The sequence below is a fragment of the Loxodonta africana genome, chromosome 1, assembly GCF_030014295.1.
Source record: "Loxodonta africana isolate mLoxAfr1 chromosome 1, mLoxAfr1.hap2, whole genome shotgun sequence".
Taxonomy (NCBI): Eukaryota; Metazoa; Chordata; class Mammalia; order Proboscidea; family Elephantidae; genus Loxodonta; species Loxodonta africana.
In genome coordinates, this window is record NC_087342.1 from 91,819,105 (window position 1) to 91,838,898 (window position 19,794).

The 19,794-nt window shown below is 52.4% G+C and overlaps 3 protein-coding genes across 19 annotated transcripts; 1 reads left to right on the forward strand and 2 right to left on the reverse strand.

Annotated features, from left to right (window-relative positions):
- Nucleotides 1–2,219: 2,219 nt before the first annotated feature.
- BAG6 (BAG cochaperone 6) lies at nt 2,220–19,727 on the reverse strand. 16 transcript variants are annotated; one of them, XM_064283635.1, is made up of 26 exons: nt 19,391–19,727; nt 12,173–12,293; nt 10,916–11,033; nt 10,604–10,803; nt 10,310–10,363; nt 10,086–10,160; nt 9,239–9,477; nt 8,614–8,743; nt 7,964–8,161; nt 7,502–7,754; nt 7,109–7,186; nt 6,891–6,998; nt 6,656–6,768; nt 6,462–6,549; nt 5,970–6,253; nt 5,231–5,522; nt 4,893–5,062; nt 4,661–4,714; nt 4,429–4,531; nt 4,213–4,337; nt 3,904–4,050; nt 3,739–3,798; nt 3,495–3,638; nt 3,303–3,410; nt 2,667–2,813; nt 2,220–2,405 (listed from the first exon to the last, which is right to left on the reverse strand). In XM_064283635.1, exons 2-26 carry the CDS (start codon nt 12,278–12,280, stop codon nt 2,310–2,312), a joined length of 3,492 nt encoding a protein of 1,163 aa, XP_064139705.1. In that variant the 5' UTR covers nt 12,281–12,293; nt 19,391–19,727; the 3' UTR covers nt 2,220–2,309. The 16 variants fall into 16 exon arrangements, with proteins under 16 accessions (XP_064139705.1, XP_064139688.1, XP_064139609.1 ...); XM_064283618.1 differs by lacking the exon at nt 19,391–19,727 and adding an exon at nt 12,744–12,853; XM_064283539.1 differs by lacking the exon at nt 19,391–19,727 and having other exon boundaries at nt 6,462–6,546; nt 12,173–12,283.
- APOM (apolipoprotein M) lies at nt 13,122–17,333 on the forward strand. Of its 2 annotated transcripts, none has more exons than XM_023541354.2 (6): nt 13,122–13,574; nt 15,783–15,937; nt 16,231–16,304; nt 16,401–16,499; nt 16,666–16,764; nt 17,183–17,333. In XM_023541354.2, exons 1-6 carry the CDS (start codon nt 13,359–13,361, stop codon nt 17,206–17,208), a joined length of 669 nt encoding a protein of 222 aa, XP_023397122.1. In that variant the 5' UTR covers nt 13,122–13,358; the 3' UTR covers nt 17,209–17,333. The 2 variants fall into 2 exon arrangements, with proteins under 2 accessions (XP_023397122.1, XP_003422326.1); XM_003422278.4 differs by lacking the exon at nt 13,122–13,574 and adding an exon at nt 15,277–15,390.
- C1H6orf47 (chromosome 1 C6orf47 homolog) lies at nt 17,387–19,384 on the reverse strand. The gene has a single exon (XM_003422277.4). It carries the CDS (start codon nt 19,010–19,012, stop codon nt 18,119–18,121), a length of 894 nt encoding a protein of 297 aa, XP_003422325.1. The 5' UTR covers nt 19,013–19,384; the 3' UTR covers nt 17,387–18,118.
- Nucleotides 19,728–19,794: the final 67 nt, after the last annotated feature.

The window sequence follows — 19,794 nt, forward strand, 5'->3', positions numbered from 1 at the left end:
GGAATTTGAGCAGCACTCTGCTTCATCTGCGAACACATGAAGCCTGGTGGTGACCGGTCTGCAGTTAACAGCTGGGCTGGTCCCATAGGGCTTCACTTGCATGTTTGAGGGCTTGCTGGCAGGGATGCCTGGGAGGTGGAGCTCTGCTGAACCATCAGCCAATGGCCCCAGCCTCATGGCCTCTCCAGCAGGGTGTTCCTAGCGTTGATACTCCTCTTAACTGCCTCTGGGCCTGTGTTCCAAGAGGCCCTAGTGCAAAGTGCAGAGCTTATGACCTGGCCTCAGGATGTCTCTTGTCACATTCTGTTGGTCTAGCATTGCTAAAAGGAGAGGGAACCTCAACTCCACCTCTCAAAGGAAGTAGCAAGAATTTGCAACCATATACCACTTTGTCCACAGTGACAAACTGAATGTTAAGGAGACTTTTGGTGGTCATTGCCTCAACATCCAAGCACGTGACCATTGGACTCCTTGAACTGGATATAGACCATTCAGCGTCGTTAGACTTGGTTCAGTTACATATGGTATGACTGTGTGCTAGTCATGCTAAGATTTAGTCTGCAGCTGCTCAAAGATTGAAAGGTTTACTGCCGTATAGTTTTGAGAGCCCTGTCTAGCATACAGAAACCCTGGTGGCGTAGTGGTTAAGTGGCTGCTAACCAAAAGGCCGGCAGTTCAGATCTGCCAGGCGTTCCTTGGAAACCGTATGGGGCAGTTCTACTCTGTCCTATAGGGTCGCTATGAGTCGGAATCGACTCGACGGCAGTGGGTTTGGCTTTTTTATCTAGTATACAGCTGGAATAGGTTTCTTTCATCTCTCAAAACTTAGGTGGTTTATTTATAGGCAAGATGCTTTTGCATGAAAAAATTCCTTGAAAACATGTTCATCTATTGCCACTTGCATATTTTAGTGTTACGCTATGGGAACGCAGTAGTACATACATGTTCATGGGGAAACGCTAGAAGTTGTCTGGCATAGTTGGCTTCCTGTTGTGTGCTATTGATTTGATTCCTGCCTCTCAGTGTTCTGTCTAGTGCTGCTGTAACAGAAATGGCTTCAACAAAGAGAAGTATATTCTCTCACAGACCAGTAGACTCTGAGTTCAGGACATCAGCTCCAGGGGAAGGCTTTCTCTGTCGAGCTTGGAAGGTCCTTGTCATCAGTCTTCCCTTGGTCTGGGAGCATCCCAGCACAGGAACCTTAGGTCCAAAGGACATGCTTTGCTCCTGGTGCTGCTTTCTTAGTGGTGTGAGGTCCCCAACAGTATGCTTGCTTCCTTTTCATCTCTTTTTAAAGGTGGTACAGGCCACACCCCAGGGAAACTCCCCTTGCATTGGATTAGGGATGTGACTTGAGTCAAGTATGGTACACCCCACCCTAATCCTCTTTACCTATCTACAGGCAGAGATTGATTTATAGCACATAGTAAAATCACACAATGAAGGACAACCACACAATACTGGGAATCATGGCCTAACCAAGTTGGCACATATTTTGGGGGACACAATTCAATCCATGACACATAGTGCCCTTGTGTGACAATAGAACTGCCCCATAGGTTTTCCTAGGTTGTAATCTGTGGGAGCAGATCACCAGGTCTTCTCCCTTGAACAGCTGACCTATCAGCAGCTGAGCGCTTAACCATTGTGTCACTAGGCTGCATTCCTAAGGAGTATTAATTTTGAAAAACAATACAAGATGGTGGGGCTCAGACCTTTAATTTTTATTATGCTTTAAATGAAACTTCACAAATCAGTCTCTCAAACAAAAATTTATACGCACCTTGCTATATATATATATTTTTTTTTTGCTATATATTCTTAATTGCTCTCCCCCTAATGAGACAGCTCACTCCTTCCCTCCACTCTTTTCGTGTCCATTCGGCCAGCTTCTGACCCACTCCCCTCCAGACAGGAGATGACAACACAGTCTCATGTCTATTTGAGCCAAAAAGCTCACTTCTCACCAGTATCATTTTCTAAAAGTCCAATCCAATCCCTGTCTGAGGAGTTGGCTTTGGGAATGGTTCCTGTCTTGGGCTAACAGAAGGTCTGAGGACCATGACCACCGGGGTCCTTCTAGTCTCAGACCATTAAGTCTGGTCTTTTTATAAGAATTTGGGGTCTGCATCCCACTGTTCTGGTCCCTCCGGTTCTCTGTTGTGTTCCCTTGTCAGGGGGCTCAGACTTCTTAATGAAAAGAATTTAGAGACCAAAGAGCCAGGAAAATCCGACCTTTATTTCTTAAATACTGTGAAGGAAGAGGGGTCAAACGGTCCCCTGATGAGGCAGGGCCATAGAACAAAGAGCTAGGGATCGTCAGCGAAGGCCCGGTGGGCATTAGGGAAACGCTGGGGGCTGTAGTTGGGATCTTCCTGCAGTCGCTTTTGTATATCAGACCGGAGCTAGAGAGAGAGAACAGACAAGTTGGAGAAGCACTGGCTGAGGCCCCCTGGTCCCAGCAAGTACATAAGACCATCCCTCAGGAACTAATACTCTTCCCCCAGTAGGCATCACTGGGCCTTCCCAATGGCACTAGTAAAAAACACTTGCAACACCACCTAGTCCGACAATGACCAGTTCATCTCTGAAGGGATGGGGGAAGAAGGACCGTAGCCCAAGCCCTCCCACTGGACCATCCCTATTCTGCTTCGAGATGGGGGCACCTGCTGCCTGTAGCTCTCCTGAACCTCTGGTGCCTCCAGGTCCCGGCTCAGGCTCTCTGGGCTCGTCAGGGGCCGAGCTCCGGCTGCCTTAGCTGCACGGCTCACGGCCTCTGAGAGAAGCAGCTGGGGGCCCTCACCCTGCATTGTCTGGGGGATGGGGTTGGGGAGGGAAAAGAGGATCAACGTCAGATCCAGTGCCACCACCCAGCTCACCCTTTCCCTGAGTCAACCACTGACATCCCCATACTGACAAAGAAAAGGGGACTAGCCACAGGTGGTTTGGATAGCATATGCCTTCCTAATTCTTTTTGGCTCTGACCAAAAACAGAGTGTTCAAATGTGCTGAACTTGCTTTTCAAAAAAAGAGGAGCAGGATGGACCCAGCCATTTGGGATTCTGTGCTCACTCATCCACAAGATCAGCCCTCCTTAAGAAAATGGGCCCAGTCACCTGTGGATTAAGAAGCTGAGGGACTAAAACAGGACTACTAAAAAAGATAAACCTGTGTGGTTACATAAGAACCTCAAACAAATGCAAGTCCCAGAAAGGTTTCCTCATCAGCATTAAATAGTTTGAGTCTATGCATGACCAGGACATTTGGATAAAAGGGAATCCTCAGGTAAGAGTTAAACCAACCTTGCGTCTCTTGGCAGGCATACCGCTGAGGTAGGCATCACTCAGGGGAGGCTGCGGTTTCACCTTCCGTTGGCTCTGAATGTCCTGTTGGATAATAGGGACCCATTCCTGGGGAGGAAAGTAAGGTGAGGAAGCAGTGATTCCCGCAACTCTCAGCTGCCTTAGCCCACCAGGTCACATCCTGACACCTACTGGGGGGACTGCAGCTGCCCATGGTTCTGTCTCAGCTGAAGCTCCATCCTGCTCATCTCTGGAGCCCTCCTCAGGAGCAGGGGGTGGACCTCGGGACATGGCCTCTTCTGCTGTTGTTCCCGGGGCTGGAGAAGCATTCTCCCGCTGGGAGTCGGCAAGAAGATCCAGGCTTCAGAATTCTCAGCTGCCAGCCATCCTCCCCTAGCCCTCCACACTACCTGTCCCCTCAACCTCTCCCTCGTACCTGGGGCTCAGGGGAAGTTCTCTCTGCTCCCTGAACTTCCATGGGCTCCTCAGGAAGTGCCTGTGGAATTGGAAGGACGACAACACAAAAGGCCCTCTCAAATCTCTGCAGTTCCCTCAAGTCCCCTGGTCCCACAGCCCACGCATTAGGTATCAGGTCCCTTACCTGTGGGGGGTCACCAACCCTGCGAACGTATCTGAGGATGGCATCAGGGCCTACAGGCATGTGCTCCAGTACCACCTGAAGCCGCAGTCCCATCATAGTGGTCAGCCAGCTCACCAAGGACGGGTTCACCCCACGAGACATGCGGCGCTGAGAGAAACCAAACAGGCCGGCACCATAAAAAGACCTGCCACCCTTTGAAAGCTAGATCCAGGGTACAGATGGCAGTTTGGAGGAGAAAAATGAAAACTGTACGATACTAAAAAGAATGGACACCTAAGGAAACAAAAACCAGGGCTGGGTGGTGCTTACGATTCGGCCATTGATGACAGCGGCAAGCTCCATCTGCTGTCCCCCCAAGCAGTGCAGGTTCAGGGCTAGGCATTCAAACAGGCCCTGGTTACACAGCTCCAGTAACCGGGCCCCAAATCCACTGTCTGTGGGCAAGACAGAAAGGGAATGAATGCTGGCACTTGGCAGCTCTGCCCCTCCAGCACGCCCCACATGCCCTGGCCCAGCCACCCTGACCTGTGCAGTGCAGCACGTGGGCAGCAATGCTATTAAACTGCTCTTGGAGAAATTCCAGGTTTGTCCGGATGATGTCCACACCTGGCTGAACCTGCACCAAAGACTGAGACAAGACACACAAAGACCCCAAAGTCAGGACCGCTGAGAGATCTAGAGTAAAGGAGGAGGGAGTAAGGAACAGCAGCCACCCTGACCAATCAGGAGAGGAGGGGAAGGAGGAAGGGATACTCACAAAACTCTCCCGCACGTACTCTTCTAGCCCAGTGATCAACGTGTGGGTTGCTGTCTACAGGGGGAACAACACAGGTTTACTCCCAAGCCCCAGTCCTCAAGACATTTCCCTGCCACCACCCCTGTGGTTTAGGCTGAGGTGTCACAGCTTTAGCTAACAGATAAGCACAATCAGGGATAAGGAATTACGGGTGAGGAGAGGGAGGGCTCTGGGGCCGCGGGCCTTCATTTACCCGGATGTTACCAGGTGTGGGTTCCTGGCCACCCAGGTAGTGCTGGTGGAAGAAGGATCGCAGCTGGGGTTGGAGCCGCTGCAGTGGCTGGAAATGTCCGTGGAGAAGCATTACCACATCCACCATGGAGAAATTCTGGCACAAAAGAGATAGCAGAGCCCCAAAGAAGCCTAGGGGCAGGGGCAGAAGTTAGCAATGGCCTTTACCACCTGTCCTGTCCACCCACCACCAGTCCATCAGCCTCACCCCATCTTGGGAACATTCCCTAAACAAAGGCCATCTACAGTCTTCTGGCTGCCCCTTCCTGAAAAAGGCCAAGGCACCCCCATCATGCTCACCAAGGGCCCCATCAGCCCCTGGCTCAAAGATGTTGCTGGATCCACTGAGGCGTTGTATGAAGGCAGCGATACTTTCACTGCTGCCGGCCCGGGCTCCCAAGGAGCCCAGCAGGGAGCTCAGCACACCCTGCACCACCGAGGTAAAAAATTCCGGCGGCAGGCTCTCAGGACCCAGGCCTCCGGGGCTCCCCGCGCCTCCAGAAGGGGACCCTGGTCGGGGTGTGGCCTGCTGCTCTGGGGCAGGAGGTGGTGGTGGAGGTGGGGGCTGGGGTGGAGGGGCCGTCTGTGTTGCCTGGCAAGCAGAGAAGCAATAAAGAACAGAAAATGAAATGAGAATGGGGACAAAAACATAAAATGGTATCAAGAAGGCACACATTAACAGGTGTCTGGTAAGGTGGGAAGTTACACCCTGGTCTTTACCCCTCAAAGCCAGATACTCACGGGCAAGTGCTCGAGAGCAGAGTTCAATGGGAAGGTTAGCCTGAGCAACTACCTCTGGCCCTCCTAAATGTTCAGAGCACCAAGCAGTGACACTAGTTACTTAATTTCTTTCTCTGAGTCGCATTTCCTCCTCTTCCAATTGGGTGGCTCAGAGTCAAAGAAATTGCAGAGTTCCTTCCCACTCTGGCATGCGACCAGGGGGCTACAGCATAGCAAGCACATAATGGCAACCAATTACCACTGCCTGACTCGGCAGGATGAGAGAAACAATGAGGTGAAGGTTAAGCCGGGTACTCACTTGCAAGAAGTCAGTCATGCCCTGGAGAAAGGCAGGTACCCCAGGCATTGCCACGGTGATAGTGGGGGAAGCCATACTAGGCCCTCCAGCCCCTGGCCCCGCTGGCCCCAGGAGGTTTCCCAGGAGCTGAGAGAGTTGAAGATCAGCTGCAGAGGGTTGAGGGGGTGGAGGCTGGGCAGGCCCCCCGGGAGCAGGGCCAGCGGTGGTAGCTGTGTTGGTGGTGCCAGCACTGGCTGAAGCAGTGGCAGGGGCTGGAGGTGGAGCCATTCCTGGGGTCCCCTGAGCTGTAGGGACCAAAAGGAGAAAGTTGAAATCTGAAGAAAAATAAGACGCCACAGAAGACCCACTTATGGTCTTTCCAGCAGAAAAGCAAAAAGAAAAGTAAGTACAGCAAGAACTGGGAAGTGACCGTAAACAAGCTAGCGAGGGAGCGTCAAGACTTCAGAACCATGGAAACCTGCTAAGTTTGAGGTGGAGAAAAATGAGACTCACCCACAAGAACGGGCTGCATAAGAAGCTGCCCCACGAGGCCGCTCACCATTTGGGCCAAAGAGGTGTTGGTGCCCAGTCCAGTGCCCTGCTAGGAGGAGAGGAAGAACGGATACTTTCAGTCCTGCCCTTGCCATCTACCACATAGGACTGTCTCCCATGATTTTTCCCACTAGAACCCTCCCTCACCTACTCACCAGAGTCCCAGAGACTGGGGGGCCCCCAGGATGGGAAGGGCGAGCCTGTGGAGGGGTGGGCCGGGCAATCACCACCCGGGTCGGAGCTGTCGGGAAGCCTGGGACCTGCTGTCCTGTGGGTGACAGAGGGGAGAGACCGAAGACGGCTGAGGGCCGGGCCCTTGGCCCCAAGCCACCAGCACCCACTGCCTTGGACCATGCCCCACCTCCCAAGCCTCCCCTTCCAGGTCATTACCTGTGGCCGCGGAGGCAACTGCTGCCACCATGGCCTGATGAGTGATCTGGTGGGCGACGGCGTGCATGAACTCAGGGGACAGGGAGGGCAGCTGGATGAGGGTGGAGCCTGGGGGGCGGGTCTGATGTAACCTTGAACCTGGACCCCCTTCAACCCACCCACTCGGCCCTGCCCCTTCTCTACCCAGAGCTCAGCCTACTTGATACCCTCATTCTTACCCAGCGTTTGGCCATGACCAGGGGGCCCCAGTGGGCCAGTGGGAGCACTCGGAACTCCGCCGGGCTGTGTGCCAGAATCTGGGCAGGGAGACAGAGAAAAAAACGCCCTGAGACAGGCTAGGCAAGGCCTTGGGGCATCCTCCCAAGATCAGCCATTCTCCAAGCCTCACTCCTCCGACCAGAAACACTGCCTTTCTCTCCTTTCCCCCTCACCACACAAGCACGTATTCAAGGACAAAACCGTTCCCTGCTGTTCCTCCCCACGCACACTTTTGCTCTGATCCTAGGCTACCACCACCAGCATGTCCCTTCCCCACCCTCATTCCTTCACCCCACAGCATCAAACTCACCCACCCTCCTCCTGCTGCTCTTCCCTGCCAGACCCTAACTCACCTTGAATGTTCATGTGCATCATGACCACGGGTTCCACGCTCTGGTGGGAAATGCGGATGACCCTCGGGTGGCTGGCGGCTGGCGGGGGAGCTGGCCCCGGGGGGGGTGCCCCCTCAGTTGAGGACTCAACAGTGGTAGAAGAGGGAGCCAGGGACGAGGCCTGCCCAGGACCAGGGGGAGGTGCCTCCGCACTGGCAGTTGTGGGGGGCCGAGTCCCATTCCCTGTCATGGTCACAGTGGTCCCCACATTGATCTAGAAGAAACAGACAGAAGGGACAAAAACTTAAGAGCTCAAGCCAGAGGACTCCATGATACACCTCTAAAATCTCTCCCATGCTTCATCATTTTCAAAGTCTCCCTTCTAACCCAGTGCCGTCGAAGCACTCTGCAAACCCAAGGGCTACCCTAGGCCATCCCACCAACAACCCTCCATTGTCTCTCCGGCCAGGCTCCCCAGCCCACCTGGATGGGAATGGCCGCCTGCTGGAGCACCATGGGGGTGGTGTAGTGCGACATGGGCCGGACCACATGCAGGTGCCGTGGTGGTGCACAGGCCAGGTTGCAGCGCAGGTCAGACAGCGCCACGAAGGTGTTGCCCAGCAGCCGCAGGCTCTCCCCCACCATGTTGATCAACCGCTGGTCCTCCTCACGGCCCTCGTGCTGTACCCCCACACCAAACACAGAGACTATCAGGTGGGAACCCACCTCAGAACAAAGCACCGGTGCCACTTGAGATGCCATGCCTCTAAACCTTCAGTCACACGCTTGAGGGCTTCTGTGCAAACCAAATCTTTGCAAATAAATTACACCCTATATGCACAAAACGCTTCCTATTAAAACAAACCCTACGTGGAATCAATGAGTCAATAACCAGTGATCTCCCTTACTTCATAAACTCCCTAAACAACTTACTCAGGAAAAGAAGAATTAGTGCCACCTTCCTTGGAAGGGAAAAAGAATTTACTGCCTTAAACGTTTACGAGAAAATCATTTCACTGCAGACAATGTGTTTTTCTTTTTTTTTGAGGGGGGGCGGTGGGGAACTGGTGGTTATCTATATTCCAGCCTCTTCTGTTCAGGGAGTTCTGGGGTGAAGAGGTGGGAGGACTTACATTGTTGTTATAGTCCGTGGTGGCAGCAGCACCCAGAACCTCATAATAGCGCTGCAGGAAGGGCTGGAGGCGGCTCTCCAGCCGCTGTAGTTCCTGGAGCACCTCCACGTACTCCGCAGGGGAAGGATGGCTGCAGGCAACCCCAAGAGGCAGTGAGCCAAGGCTTTCCTCAGGCTCCCAACTTCACAGTTAATAGGGACCACATGTGCCCCGTCTCTCCCTGGCCTCCCAGACCTCTGGCCCAATCTCTTCCTGGACTAACAGTGCTTCTGTGCTTTGGCCCCACCTGGAGAAGACTGGGAGAGGAAAAAGAACTGCGCCCACCCTCCCCACTGCACACTCTTGTACCTTCAAGGGTAAGAAACTAACTGAAAAGCAGAGATAAGGCCATGTGAACTGGGGGGAGAGTTTAGAACAGGCTCAGGTGGCACCATTAGGATTTCCTTGTCCCAGGGACAGCAGTGCCTCTGCTCAGCTGCCAGTCTCATCCCTTTTACCTACAACCAGAATGCCCCCTGCCCCTCACAGCTGATCTCACAAGCAATATCTCCAAGCAATCCTTCCCTCCCATCACACCTTAGTTCCCATATTTCATTTAGGACCCCTGCTGGGTGCCCTCTCTCACTTGGGTGCATTTGTCTCTGGGGCAGGTGTTGGCCCCGCAGGGGCTGGACCAGAAGGGGTGAGCTCTGGGCTCTGAGCTGGGGCACGCTCCTCTACTTCTTCTGCCTCCATAGGCTCCCGAGGAGGGGCTTCGCTTTCGGCGGGTTCTGATGTTTGAGAGCTCAAGGCTACTGGCTCCGGGGTGGCAGTCGGCGTCTGTGGGGGCGGCTGACTGTGCTGGGCTTGGGGCCCCCCTCGACACTGAAGGTGGAGGAGAGTCAGGACACCAAAGGCAGGATGAGACTACTGCAGAGCATTACTCGGGTCAAAAGAGACTGAGCAGAGAACATGCTCTAACTAGGTTTTTTGGAGGCAAAGCTTTGTGTCTACATTTTTGACTCCCCAGGAACTAGTAAAAGACACAAATCAGGAGCATAATAAATATTTATAAGATTCGTAAATAAGCTACTAACAAAAAGTACAGACTAGTTTTTGTACCTCCAGGACAAAAGAAGAACAGGCAACAAATTACAGCTGCACTTCAAACTAACGGAGTTAAAACGTTCTGATGTTAAAAGTAATAAATAAACTAAAATAGGCGGAACCTTTTTTTAATGGAACAAACAGAGACCGTCAGAATTATCTAAAAAGTCTGAAACAAACTCCCCAGATATTAGACGCCAAGAAGACTGGCAGGGACAAGATAGCCCCACAAAGATACTTTTTCTGCTTGAAAGAATGAAGACTGCAAAAAAGAGACCAGATTAGGGAGGCAGTGGATATAGCCAGTCATGTCCCCATCCCCAGGATGACAGAAAGAGGATGCACAGAGAGAGACAGACACACCCTAGCCAGCCCTGCCTGCTTACCTCCATCCGGGATAGCAAAGTCTGTATATCCCTGATCATGTGCTGAGCCATCACCAGCCGTACCCGGGGCTCACTCTATGGCAAGAGAAGGGATGATCAGGGCAGGTCTGAGATGAAGCCATGAGCTCCACCGCCTACTAAACGAGGTCCCAGCCATCTCCACCCCACCTCAAGGCCTCCTTCTCCCAGATCCCCTTCCCTGACCCTCCCAGGCCCCATGATACCTGAATCGGGGCCTGTTCCATGTTGATGTGAACATCCACAGCAGAGCCGTCACTCTGGGGAAAGGGTAAGTGAAGTTGCTCTGGGAGAAGCCAAATACTAAGGCCCCCATACTTTCAACTCATTCTCTGGAGCCCCGCCCCCTTTCCCTTCAAAGATTGAGGCCAATATCAGACCAAAGGAGCCTCCAAACTCAATCTATAGACTAAGACGCCTGTCTTACAAGCGCCCTGCTACTACCACAACCAAATCTACCCTTACCCAAAAAAACCCTCCCAAGTGGAACACAAGCTTACAGGAAGATTGAAGGTTCCAACCATGACATAGCTGTTCGCATTCCGGTCATGAACAGAGGCCCCAGGACCCCGAGTACCAGGTGGGGGTCCCCCACCATGGGTAGCAGAGGGAGACCCTGTCCCAGAAGATGCCCCAGAAGAAGGGAGTTGAGTCTGAGGAGGAGCCCGTTCCACCAGATGGATAACCTTTCCTCCAACATCTGTGGTGCAAAAAAATAGACACACACCAAAACATCAGGTAAAGCCATGACGTCAGCACATCACTCTGCACACCAGCTTCAACCTCTGAATTGCCATCCCCCACCCCCTTACTGTATTCCTGGAGCTTCTTATCATCCTGCAGAACACGGCCCTGGTAGATGAGCCTTTGTTTCTCAGAGGGGATGCTGACAGAGGCAGCAATGTGTTCCTTAAACTCCTTTACATTCATCTGCAAAGAGGAAAAGATAAGAATAGGAATCAGGAAATGGAGGGAGAAAGAAGGAACAGAGGAGTGACAACTGACTCATGCCCAGATAAGGAGCAAAAACCGTAATAAAATCACTACCTATGTTGACTGTGAGATAGTTACCATGCAAATTTCTGAGAACAGATACACACAAAATATATGAAGACACAGACAACAAACTCAGATAAGCTCAGGTTATATGCCCAGAAAAGAATTACATAGCTGAGAAACAGAAAAACCAACTGACATTCCTTTCTCTCTTTTTATGCTTGACTCCCAAGGGAACGTGTGTCTCAAGATGCCAGAGGGGATCACCCTTCCCGAAACACAAAATGATACCAGAAGTTTCTTTACCACAGACAACCCTGTAATCTCAAAAATAAGAGAAATGACAAAGAAGATGGGTGAAGGTTAAGAAAAGAAGATCCAACCAAGAAGTAAGCAAGAAGGAAACAAAAAACAAAACATTTTTCATAACTAAACAACTCTAAGAAACACCAAAATGTTTACGCGACATCTAACCTCAAAAATCTACGTGGTTTTCTTAAATACTCATAGAGTACAATGTTTTAAACACCCATAAACCAACTCAGTCACAATTTTGTCTCCAAGTATCACCGGAGTAAAAACACAGGTAGCTGTATCCGTGATATTAAACTCAAGAAATTAAAAGTATGCCACATTCATAATTCCACCCAGCAGTCTATATGAGCTCTACTTTCATTATTAGCTCTGATTTCTAGTCTTAAAGACACGGTATAGACCTGGCCAATTTTTGTTCTTAAAGCACACTTGTGTTTTGGGTCCATGTGTTGTTTGAGCTATGTCTGCCCCTTTGGGCTGACGATCACCTACAATGATGGGATACAGATGGCCCCTTCCTCTGTATTTCCCTCTGCAATGAGTTCTAAAGAAAAAGAGTAAGGCAGAAAATGTGCCTCACTCATCAGAAACCCTACCTTCTCATTCAACGAGAAACACCAGAAACGTTTTGTATAAAATACCAACAAACAAATCAATGTCAGAAAATTTGGGGGACGAGAAAATCAGGTTCTTCCCTCAGGCTAAGGAGCCTATAAGAAAAAGCTAATCAATGTCTTCCAACAGCAATAGGGTCTCACCTGGGCCCCCACAATAAAGGTCCGAGTCTGAGAGTCCAAGGTCTTCACCAGCACCTCCAGGCTGTCAGGCTCCTCCATAGTGGTGCTGGTACTATCATTGGGTTCCATGGCCGACAGTTCTCTAGGGAAGAATGGAGGGAGATCCGCTGTAGCCTGGAGCAGATTTTATATACCCGGAAGCCTCCCCAGCCTGAGTCCCCGCCCCAATATCTAAAAAGTTTCTCCCACACAAGCACTCGCACTCACACCCGCCCCCATCCCCCTTCCGATTCCGGGGCAGAGAAACACAAAGGGCAAGGGATCGACGGCAAAGGGAGCTGGAGGACGGGAGGTGGGAGGGGCTCCAAGACGCCAATCACAATAACGAGGGCCAGTCGGATTAGAAAGCAGGGGAGGAAGCACGAGACCAGTGTCATCACCGGTCGCAATAGGACAAGGGCCCTAGGGATCGGCAAACCCTGGGACACTGCGAGAGCGGGGGTCGCGCCAGACACTGCGGAGAAAGTAGCTTCGCGCACGCGCGCCACGCCCATCGAACCCGCCTAAGTCACGACAGACGGCAGACACTCACGGGGGGCGGGACCGGCTAGCTGATAGCCCCCCGTCTTCCGCCTTCCCTCGGCGATCCAGCAGAGCGGCACAATCGACATACAGCCAAACACACATACAAACACACACACACTCTCACATACACACTTCCCCGCAGCTCCACCCCCGACTTCTCCAAGGTACCGTCACTTCCGGTCTTCCCAACCTGCCACCGACGGCCACTTCCGTTTCCCCGATAGTATTTGGGGATCGCAAGGCGGTACTTCCGGCTCCCCCCAGGTCCCCGAACTTTCCTTTTGTGGGGCACGACGAGAAAGTCCGCGGCCCCCAACGGAATGGATCCCTGGGGGCGAGACGGGCCGGGGGCGGCCTAGATGGGAAGGAGCCGAGCACCCCGAGGATCCGCCACGGCCGTCGCCCGGGGGACCGTACTGCGCCTGCGTGAGTTGCAGTACGCATGCGTACGTCCTTAAGCACGTCCCCACCCCCCGCTTCTCCTGTTCGTGCGTTTGAGCGATCAAAGGTTGAGGTGGCCACGATAAATGCCTGAAAATAAATTACTATCTGGAACTGTACGACTGCCTGGAGAGAGGCTTTGGACTGTTGCATGGCTCTTGAAGTTTGAGTATTTGAGACTATGCCTCATTTAATCTATTTTAAAGTCCTGGCAGGCAGAGAATTTCAGGCGGCACTGCTCTGGCCACCTAAAACCCTGCCTTCCAGTCAGTGTAGACCTCGCTGCGCCCTTCGGCGCCTCAGCAAGTTACCTTTCCGCAGGCGGTTGGTGGCGACTCGCGTATTGTCCGTTCTGTTGCGTGAGGTCCTATCGTTCGTCGGTCCTCAGTTCTATCCGGTGGGCATTTTGTGGGGTCCGGGCGCCATGTTCCTTACCGTGGGCTTCGCGGCAGAGGGGACACGCCATCCTTTCGGAAAGTTAAGGATGCTGCCCTACCTTTCGGGAATTTTGTCAAGAAACCCGTCCAAGTTTGGGAATTGTGGCAAATGGAGTCAGATGGGACCGAAAGACGAAACTCTGACCCAAACGGTTTTGGCAGGCCAGGGCTGCCTGAGTTATTGCTCCTCTGTGCCCTTCCCCCAAGGGCAGGGTCTTCGGCCCTGCGACGGTACGACCCGTCCAGCTAAACCCCTTGTTGCTGAGATGCCTGCCTCAGGGGGTGCTTTTCCAAAATTTATAGTTTTTACATACCCAAGTCCCAAATGAAGAGGTCTAATAAGATCTGTCTAGTGAGCACTTAGTGTCAAGCAATATACTAAAATTTCACGTACTGTGGTCACATTAAATTTTTCGTCTGAGATATTACATCTGTTTTATAGGTGAGTACACCTAGGCGAACATAAGTGGCAGAACTGACAATCAGTCCTAGGCCTGCCAGACTCCGGCTCCAGCACTTACACTTTGCTACCCCAATAAATTGTATTTTTTTTTTTTTTTTACTATAAAAAGTTTCAAACATACCCAAGTAGAATAGTATAATGAACACTCATATACCCATCACCCAGATTATTTTTTGTTTCTTTTTTTTAACTAAATCACAATCCCACAGCAACCCTCATTGCTGAGGACAATTTTTTTTTTTTTTTTTTGCAGTCTGCGTGTTATAGAGAAGCCCCACCTCTCATTGCATTAACTCTGCACCACCCACTTGGCACTATTCAATTACTACTTCTTGCAGACATTACCATTAATTATGGTTAGTAATTTACTTTGAGCTTACCACATGCCGGCGTTTGCTGGTCTTTATGTATATCATCTCATTTAACCCTATGAAATTCATATGTGCCCATTTTACAGATGAAGAAACAGGCACAGAGATTAATAAAATTGCTCAAGGTCTAATAACTAGAGTTGGGGGTTGAACCCAGGTCCTCCTAACACCAAAGTCTTTTCTCTTACCCGTTAGATTATATAGCCTCTTGCTTAGCAATAAAGGTCAGTGAATGAACTCATTTTGTCAGCAAACTTTTACAAAGATACAGTTTCCCCAATTACAAATTCCTGCAGAAAGTCTCCCACTCATCCCACCCCAGTACCTGGTTCATACCTGCTCTAAAGCACTTATCAGGTTGTATTGCAATGATTTGTTTGTACAGCTGGTTTTCCCCAGACTTCTTCAAGGCCAGGGACTATGTCTTATCCATCCTTATGTCCCCAGGGCTTAGCCAGTTCCTGGCAAACAAATGGGACTCAAAACAGGTTGCTAAGTGAAGGAATGAAAGCAACCCCACTTCACTGCTGCACAACATAGCAGATATCCAGCTCAGATGCGGATTGAAAACCCAAGCTCTCATAACTCCCGAGAGACCCTGGACATACCAGGGTATACTGTGGAGTGGCTGCATCTAGAGGAGGGGGAGGAAGGTCCAAATCCAGACTTGGGTTGGAAAACAAGGTTGAAGTTACTCATTAGCAGGTGAAAGGGTCAAGGGTCAAGGCAAGGGGGCTGGGAGTAGAGTAGACTGAGCAGCCAGCAGGGGAGAGAGCAGTTAAGGCACCAGCCACCCCACACAGGGCATCGGCTCCCTCCTGCCTGAAGATGTTCCACCAAATTTGGGCAGCTCTGCTCTACCTCTATGGAATTCTCCTTAACTCCATCTACCAGTGCCCTGAGCACAGTCAACTGACAACTCTAGGAATGGATGGGAAAGAGGTACAGACTGGGAATGAGGGAAGCCTATGATAGAGGCTCTCAGGGACTCAGCTGGGTGGCCTAGGATGACTAGAAGCCATGTTGGGAAAGGAGAGTAGGAAGAGGGTATAAATGTTGGGATGATGAAAGCAAGAATAAGAAAAATACTAGGACTGTAGTCATCGATGTGGAGACATGGCAGAATTGGGAGTGGGCTTGGTTAGCCAGGTTGATTGGGGAGGAGCAAAGGGGAAATGTCATTGATGACTCTGTGTGATAGATCCATTACCCAATTAGAAAGAGGAAAACAGCCAACACCCTACCCCTAAGTCTTCTCCTACTGGCTGATGAAGAGGTTGAATGGATCCTGTTATGGGACCCACCCTCTTTTGCTCCCCTCATTGTCTCTCCAGTTCCCAGAGCCCCACCTTGGCCGGTGGTACTTTATCGCAGGGGCAGCTCCCACCAGGGAAGAATTGGCAACTTTTGACCCTGTGGACAACATTGTCTTCAACATGGCTGCTGCCTCTACCCCGATACAGCTCCAGCTTCATGCTACCATCCGAACGTGAGTGATGAGGAGGCAGAGGCACCAGTGGGTGCAGTCTCTGACCAAAGTGTGAGCACCCACCACCAAGAGCAGTGCTCTTGGCTGATACATTCACTGTTCTTGGCCCACTTGGTTCAAAAGCTGTATTAGTTTCCCTCTGACAGAGAGAAATGGACCTAACCATCCCTTGGTAGCCTGAAACCCAAGGAGATCCAGGCTTCAAGGAGGAATAAGATGGAATAAATGGAGGCAGATGCTGTGTGGCCGGGGTGTCACTCAGTTTCTCCTCCATGCCACTACCACCTATGCAGGAAAAATGGGCTCTGTGTGCCCCGGAAATGGACCTACCACCTGACTGAGGAAAGCACTCATCTCAGAACTGAAGGTTGGTTCCCCAAGTCCCCTGACCCTCCCCAAGTCCCCTAGGCTTGCTTGGTTTTGCATCTCTGTCCTCGCCCCCTCCTCCCACCCACCCTCACAGGCCGTCCTGACATGAAAACCGAGCTCTTCTCCAGTTCATGCCCAGGTGGAATCATGCTGAAAGAGATGGGCCAGGGCTACCAGCGCTTCCTCCTCTATAGTGAGTGGGGTGCAAAGCAGGAAGGATCAGAGAGGGCAGGAGGGCCCCTCACTCTGGGCCCTATGATATGACTCCAGGGAGGGTTGAGTGCTTCCATGAGGCCCTCACCAGGGGCTGTGCTGAGGAGCAGGGGCTCAACTAGCCTGACCCTGCTCTGCCCTTCTAGATCGCTCACCACACCCTCCCGAGAAATGTGTGGAGGAATTCCAGTCCCTGACCTCCTGCATGGATTCCAAGGCTTTCTTACTGATGCCCAGGGATCAAGGTGAGGGGTTAAAGTCCTAAAGTAGAGGACTAGGACTGAACAATCTTCTGGGAGTGCTGGATGAAAGGGGCTCATGTGACATCATAGGACGACATGGCCAAAGCTGACATCATCAGAATGGCTATGTTGACACTCCCATTTGTGTCATAGGCTATGATGGCACCAGAGGCAGGTGGCCAAGGGCTGTGATGTCACTTGAGGAACCCAGGCTGGACTCTGGGCTACTCAAAAGAGGGGTTTCTGAGTTTGCATGGGTAAAGGGTCAGTCATGGAGGGAAAAAGTCCTCAGAGATCCTTTTTTGGAAAAAAGGAACATGGCGGAATAAAGGAACGCATTCTTCCCTTCTTCATTACCACCAATTTTGCTTCTCTCCCTGTTCTTCCTTTCCATCTTTTTTTTTTTCCTCCCTCCTGCCAGAGGCCTGTGAGCTGTCCAATAACTGACCTGTGGCTTCATCTGTGCCCCCAGACGGATACTGTGGGAGCTGTGATGGTGGTGGGTGGGAGGAGACTAGCTAGAGACTTCCAACTCCCTTTCGAGAATAATAAAGATGATTTTCCAGTCCTCATTCTGGGGTTTGTCTCCAGATATCAATCCTACTCTGCACATTTCAACACTCCCACTAAACCCCCAGCTGGACGACGTCAGGAAGGACACTGAGTGGTGGTAACTCTCACTTTGTAGTGGTATATTTAGGATTCGGTGTGACACAATTTATTGCTGAGTGAGCAAACTCCTAACTAAAGTGGAACTGCAAACTCCAGTGTCTCCCCTATGCTGCCTGTCTGACCTGCCTGCACCACCCCTGCTCCTTCCGTACCCCGTGAAGATTCCTGCAGGCTCCCTATCCCCTGTGGGCCCCTATCCAGATGCTCCAATCCACCTGCCGAGCAGCCTGCTCTTCCAAGATGGCTGAGATCCCTGGATGCAGGAGATCCCTTGACCATCCTCTTACCTCAGGGGTCTGTCTGTCCTACTTCTGGTCTCCTCCACCCTTGGGGAGTTATGAAAGATAGAAAAAACCCTTTAGTATTTATCCCGCCCTCTCCCCCCCCCCTTTTTTTTTTAAATGGAACTGAGAGAAATGTAAAAGTAAAAAGTTACAACAGCTGGTGAATCCAAGGGCGATGCCCCACCATCCATAAACACAGAAACCCTAAAGCTGCTCTGTTCTCTCCTGTGTGTGAAGAGGGCTCTGTGCCCTCATGCCTTGGGTTTTCTTCCCCATCCCTGAGGTTCCTATGCTCCCGATCTGGGTCATGCCCCCTACTCTCTTCCTGAAGGCCACACCATCTTCACTACTTGCCCCCATCTCACTGAGGGTGGGGTCCTGGGTCACACCCCACCCCATGGTCACAGCCCCTTTCCCGGATCTCCCCTCTGCTCCTCGCCCTCCTTCCCCAACCTCTCACCCTCCCAGTCAGTGCCCTCCTCATCCCTGCTGGGCTCCTGGAGACTGACAGCCAGCACCAGGGCCTGCAGGAGGCCAAAGAGGCAGGCAAAGTGCAGGGGATGAGCAGTAAGGAGGCTTAGCACAGCATGCAGCCCATGCAGGGCAGCCAGGAAGGACAGCAGCCCATGCAGCCAGAGACCCAGTGGCCCGCGCAGACCCAATGCGTCCAAGGCTGCCCGCAGCGGCCTGGAGCACAGCCCCAGCAGGGCTGAGGCCAACAGCTCCAGCAGGTGCAAGGTCAGGTTGGTGGAGATCTGCAGACGTTCCTCTGGGTCCCCCAGGTATGGCAGGGGAGCTCCTACACCACCACCTGATTCCCCCTGCAGCCAGCCCAGTAGTTTCTGACGCCGACCTGGCTTCTCCACTGGGGCTTCAGGCCCACGGGGGTTCAGTCCCCCTTCAGGGAGCACCCCGGCTCTCCTGGCACCACATGAGTCTAGAGGATCCTGTCCCAGTTTGGCAACGGCCCCTCCAGCCTCCAGTCTCCCAGTCTGTTCAGTACCAGTGACAGCCTTGTCCAACTTGAGAGAATCCATTCTTCTGCTCCCCAGTTGAGCAACTGAGGGGGCCCTGCTTGGTTCTGGAGCAGTCTCAGAGCTCTTCCGTGTCCCTGAGTCCTTGGCCTGGGGAGGCCTTGCATCTCCCAGGGTTTCGGGGGCACTGTCCCAGTCACTCCCTGAATTCTCTGGGGAGCTGTCCATCCGTCTCAGCTCTGGGCCAGACAAGTCTGGCTTAGTTGGTTTCCGCCGGCCCCAGAAATGAGGTAGCCAGCCACCTAGGCGCCGCAGAAACATGGCTGTGGTGCTTACTGAGCCCCCACACTCTGGGCCCCCTTCCTGGCACTGCTCAGACTCTCAGGTTGGGTCAGAATAACAGATGTCTGCTTGGTGACACTGTCCTACTCCGAATTCAGAAGTGGCTCCCCACTTCCCCGGGTGGTCACGCAGCCTCAAGTGTGGCAGGGGGCGGCCAGTTTCCTTTTAGGTTTGGGGGTAAAGGAGGAAGGCACAGCCAGGTTCATTCACCTCCTACACACACACACACACACACACACACACACACACACACACAAGATTCTCAGGTTCTGACAAGGCCTGGGTCACCCCCACAAAGTGTCCTCCCTGTGCTTCTGAGTTTCCTTCCCAGCAGGCAGCACCCCCAGTTTCACTCACCAAGCCACGCCCCAAGGTGCCCCCAAAACTGGAGAGGCGGTGCTCCATTCAAGAAGGAAGAAAGGTGGCCCCGGGTCCCAAGTACTCCTCCATCTAGGGAGTCTTGAACCGCCCTAGGGGGGCTCGAGGAATATGAAGTGTCCTTGTTGGAAGTGGGAGTTCCCAGCAAACTCCAGCCAGCAGCGTTTGTCTCTTGATTTAGGGGACTATGTACCCTACGAGGTGGCCTGACCAGTCCCTGAGCTCGCGGCCGAAACGCGGCCTCCCCAAGGTCAGGCCGGGGATGTCCTCCGTGATTCCAGTCGCGGGTGCAAGGCGCGGACCTACTTGAGGACCCAGGCGTCCGGGCGCTGCGCGCGGCGGCCCCTCCCAGGGCCCAGCGTCGGGCCGCGCGCGGCCTCGCA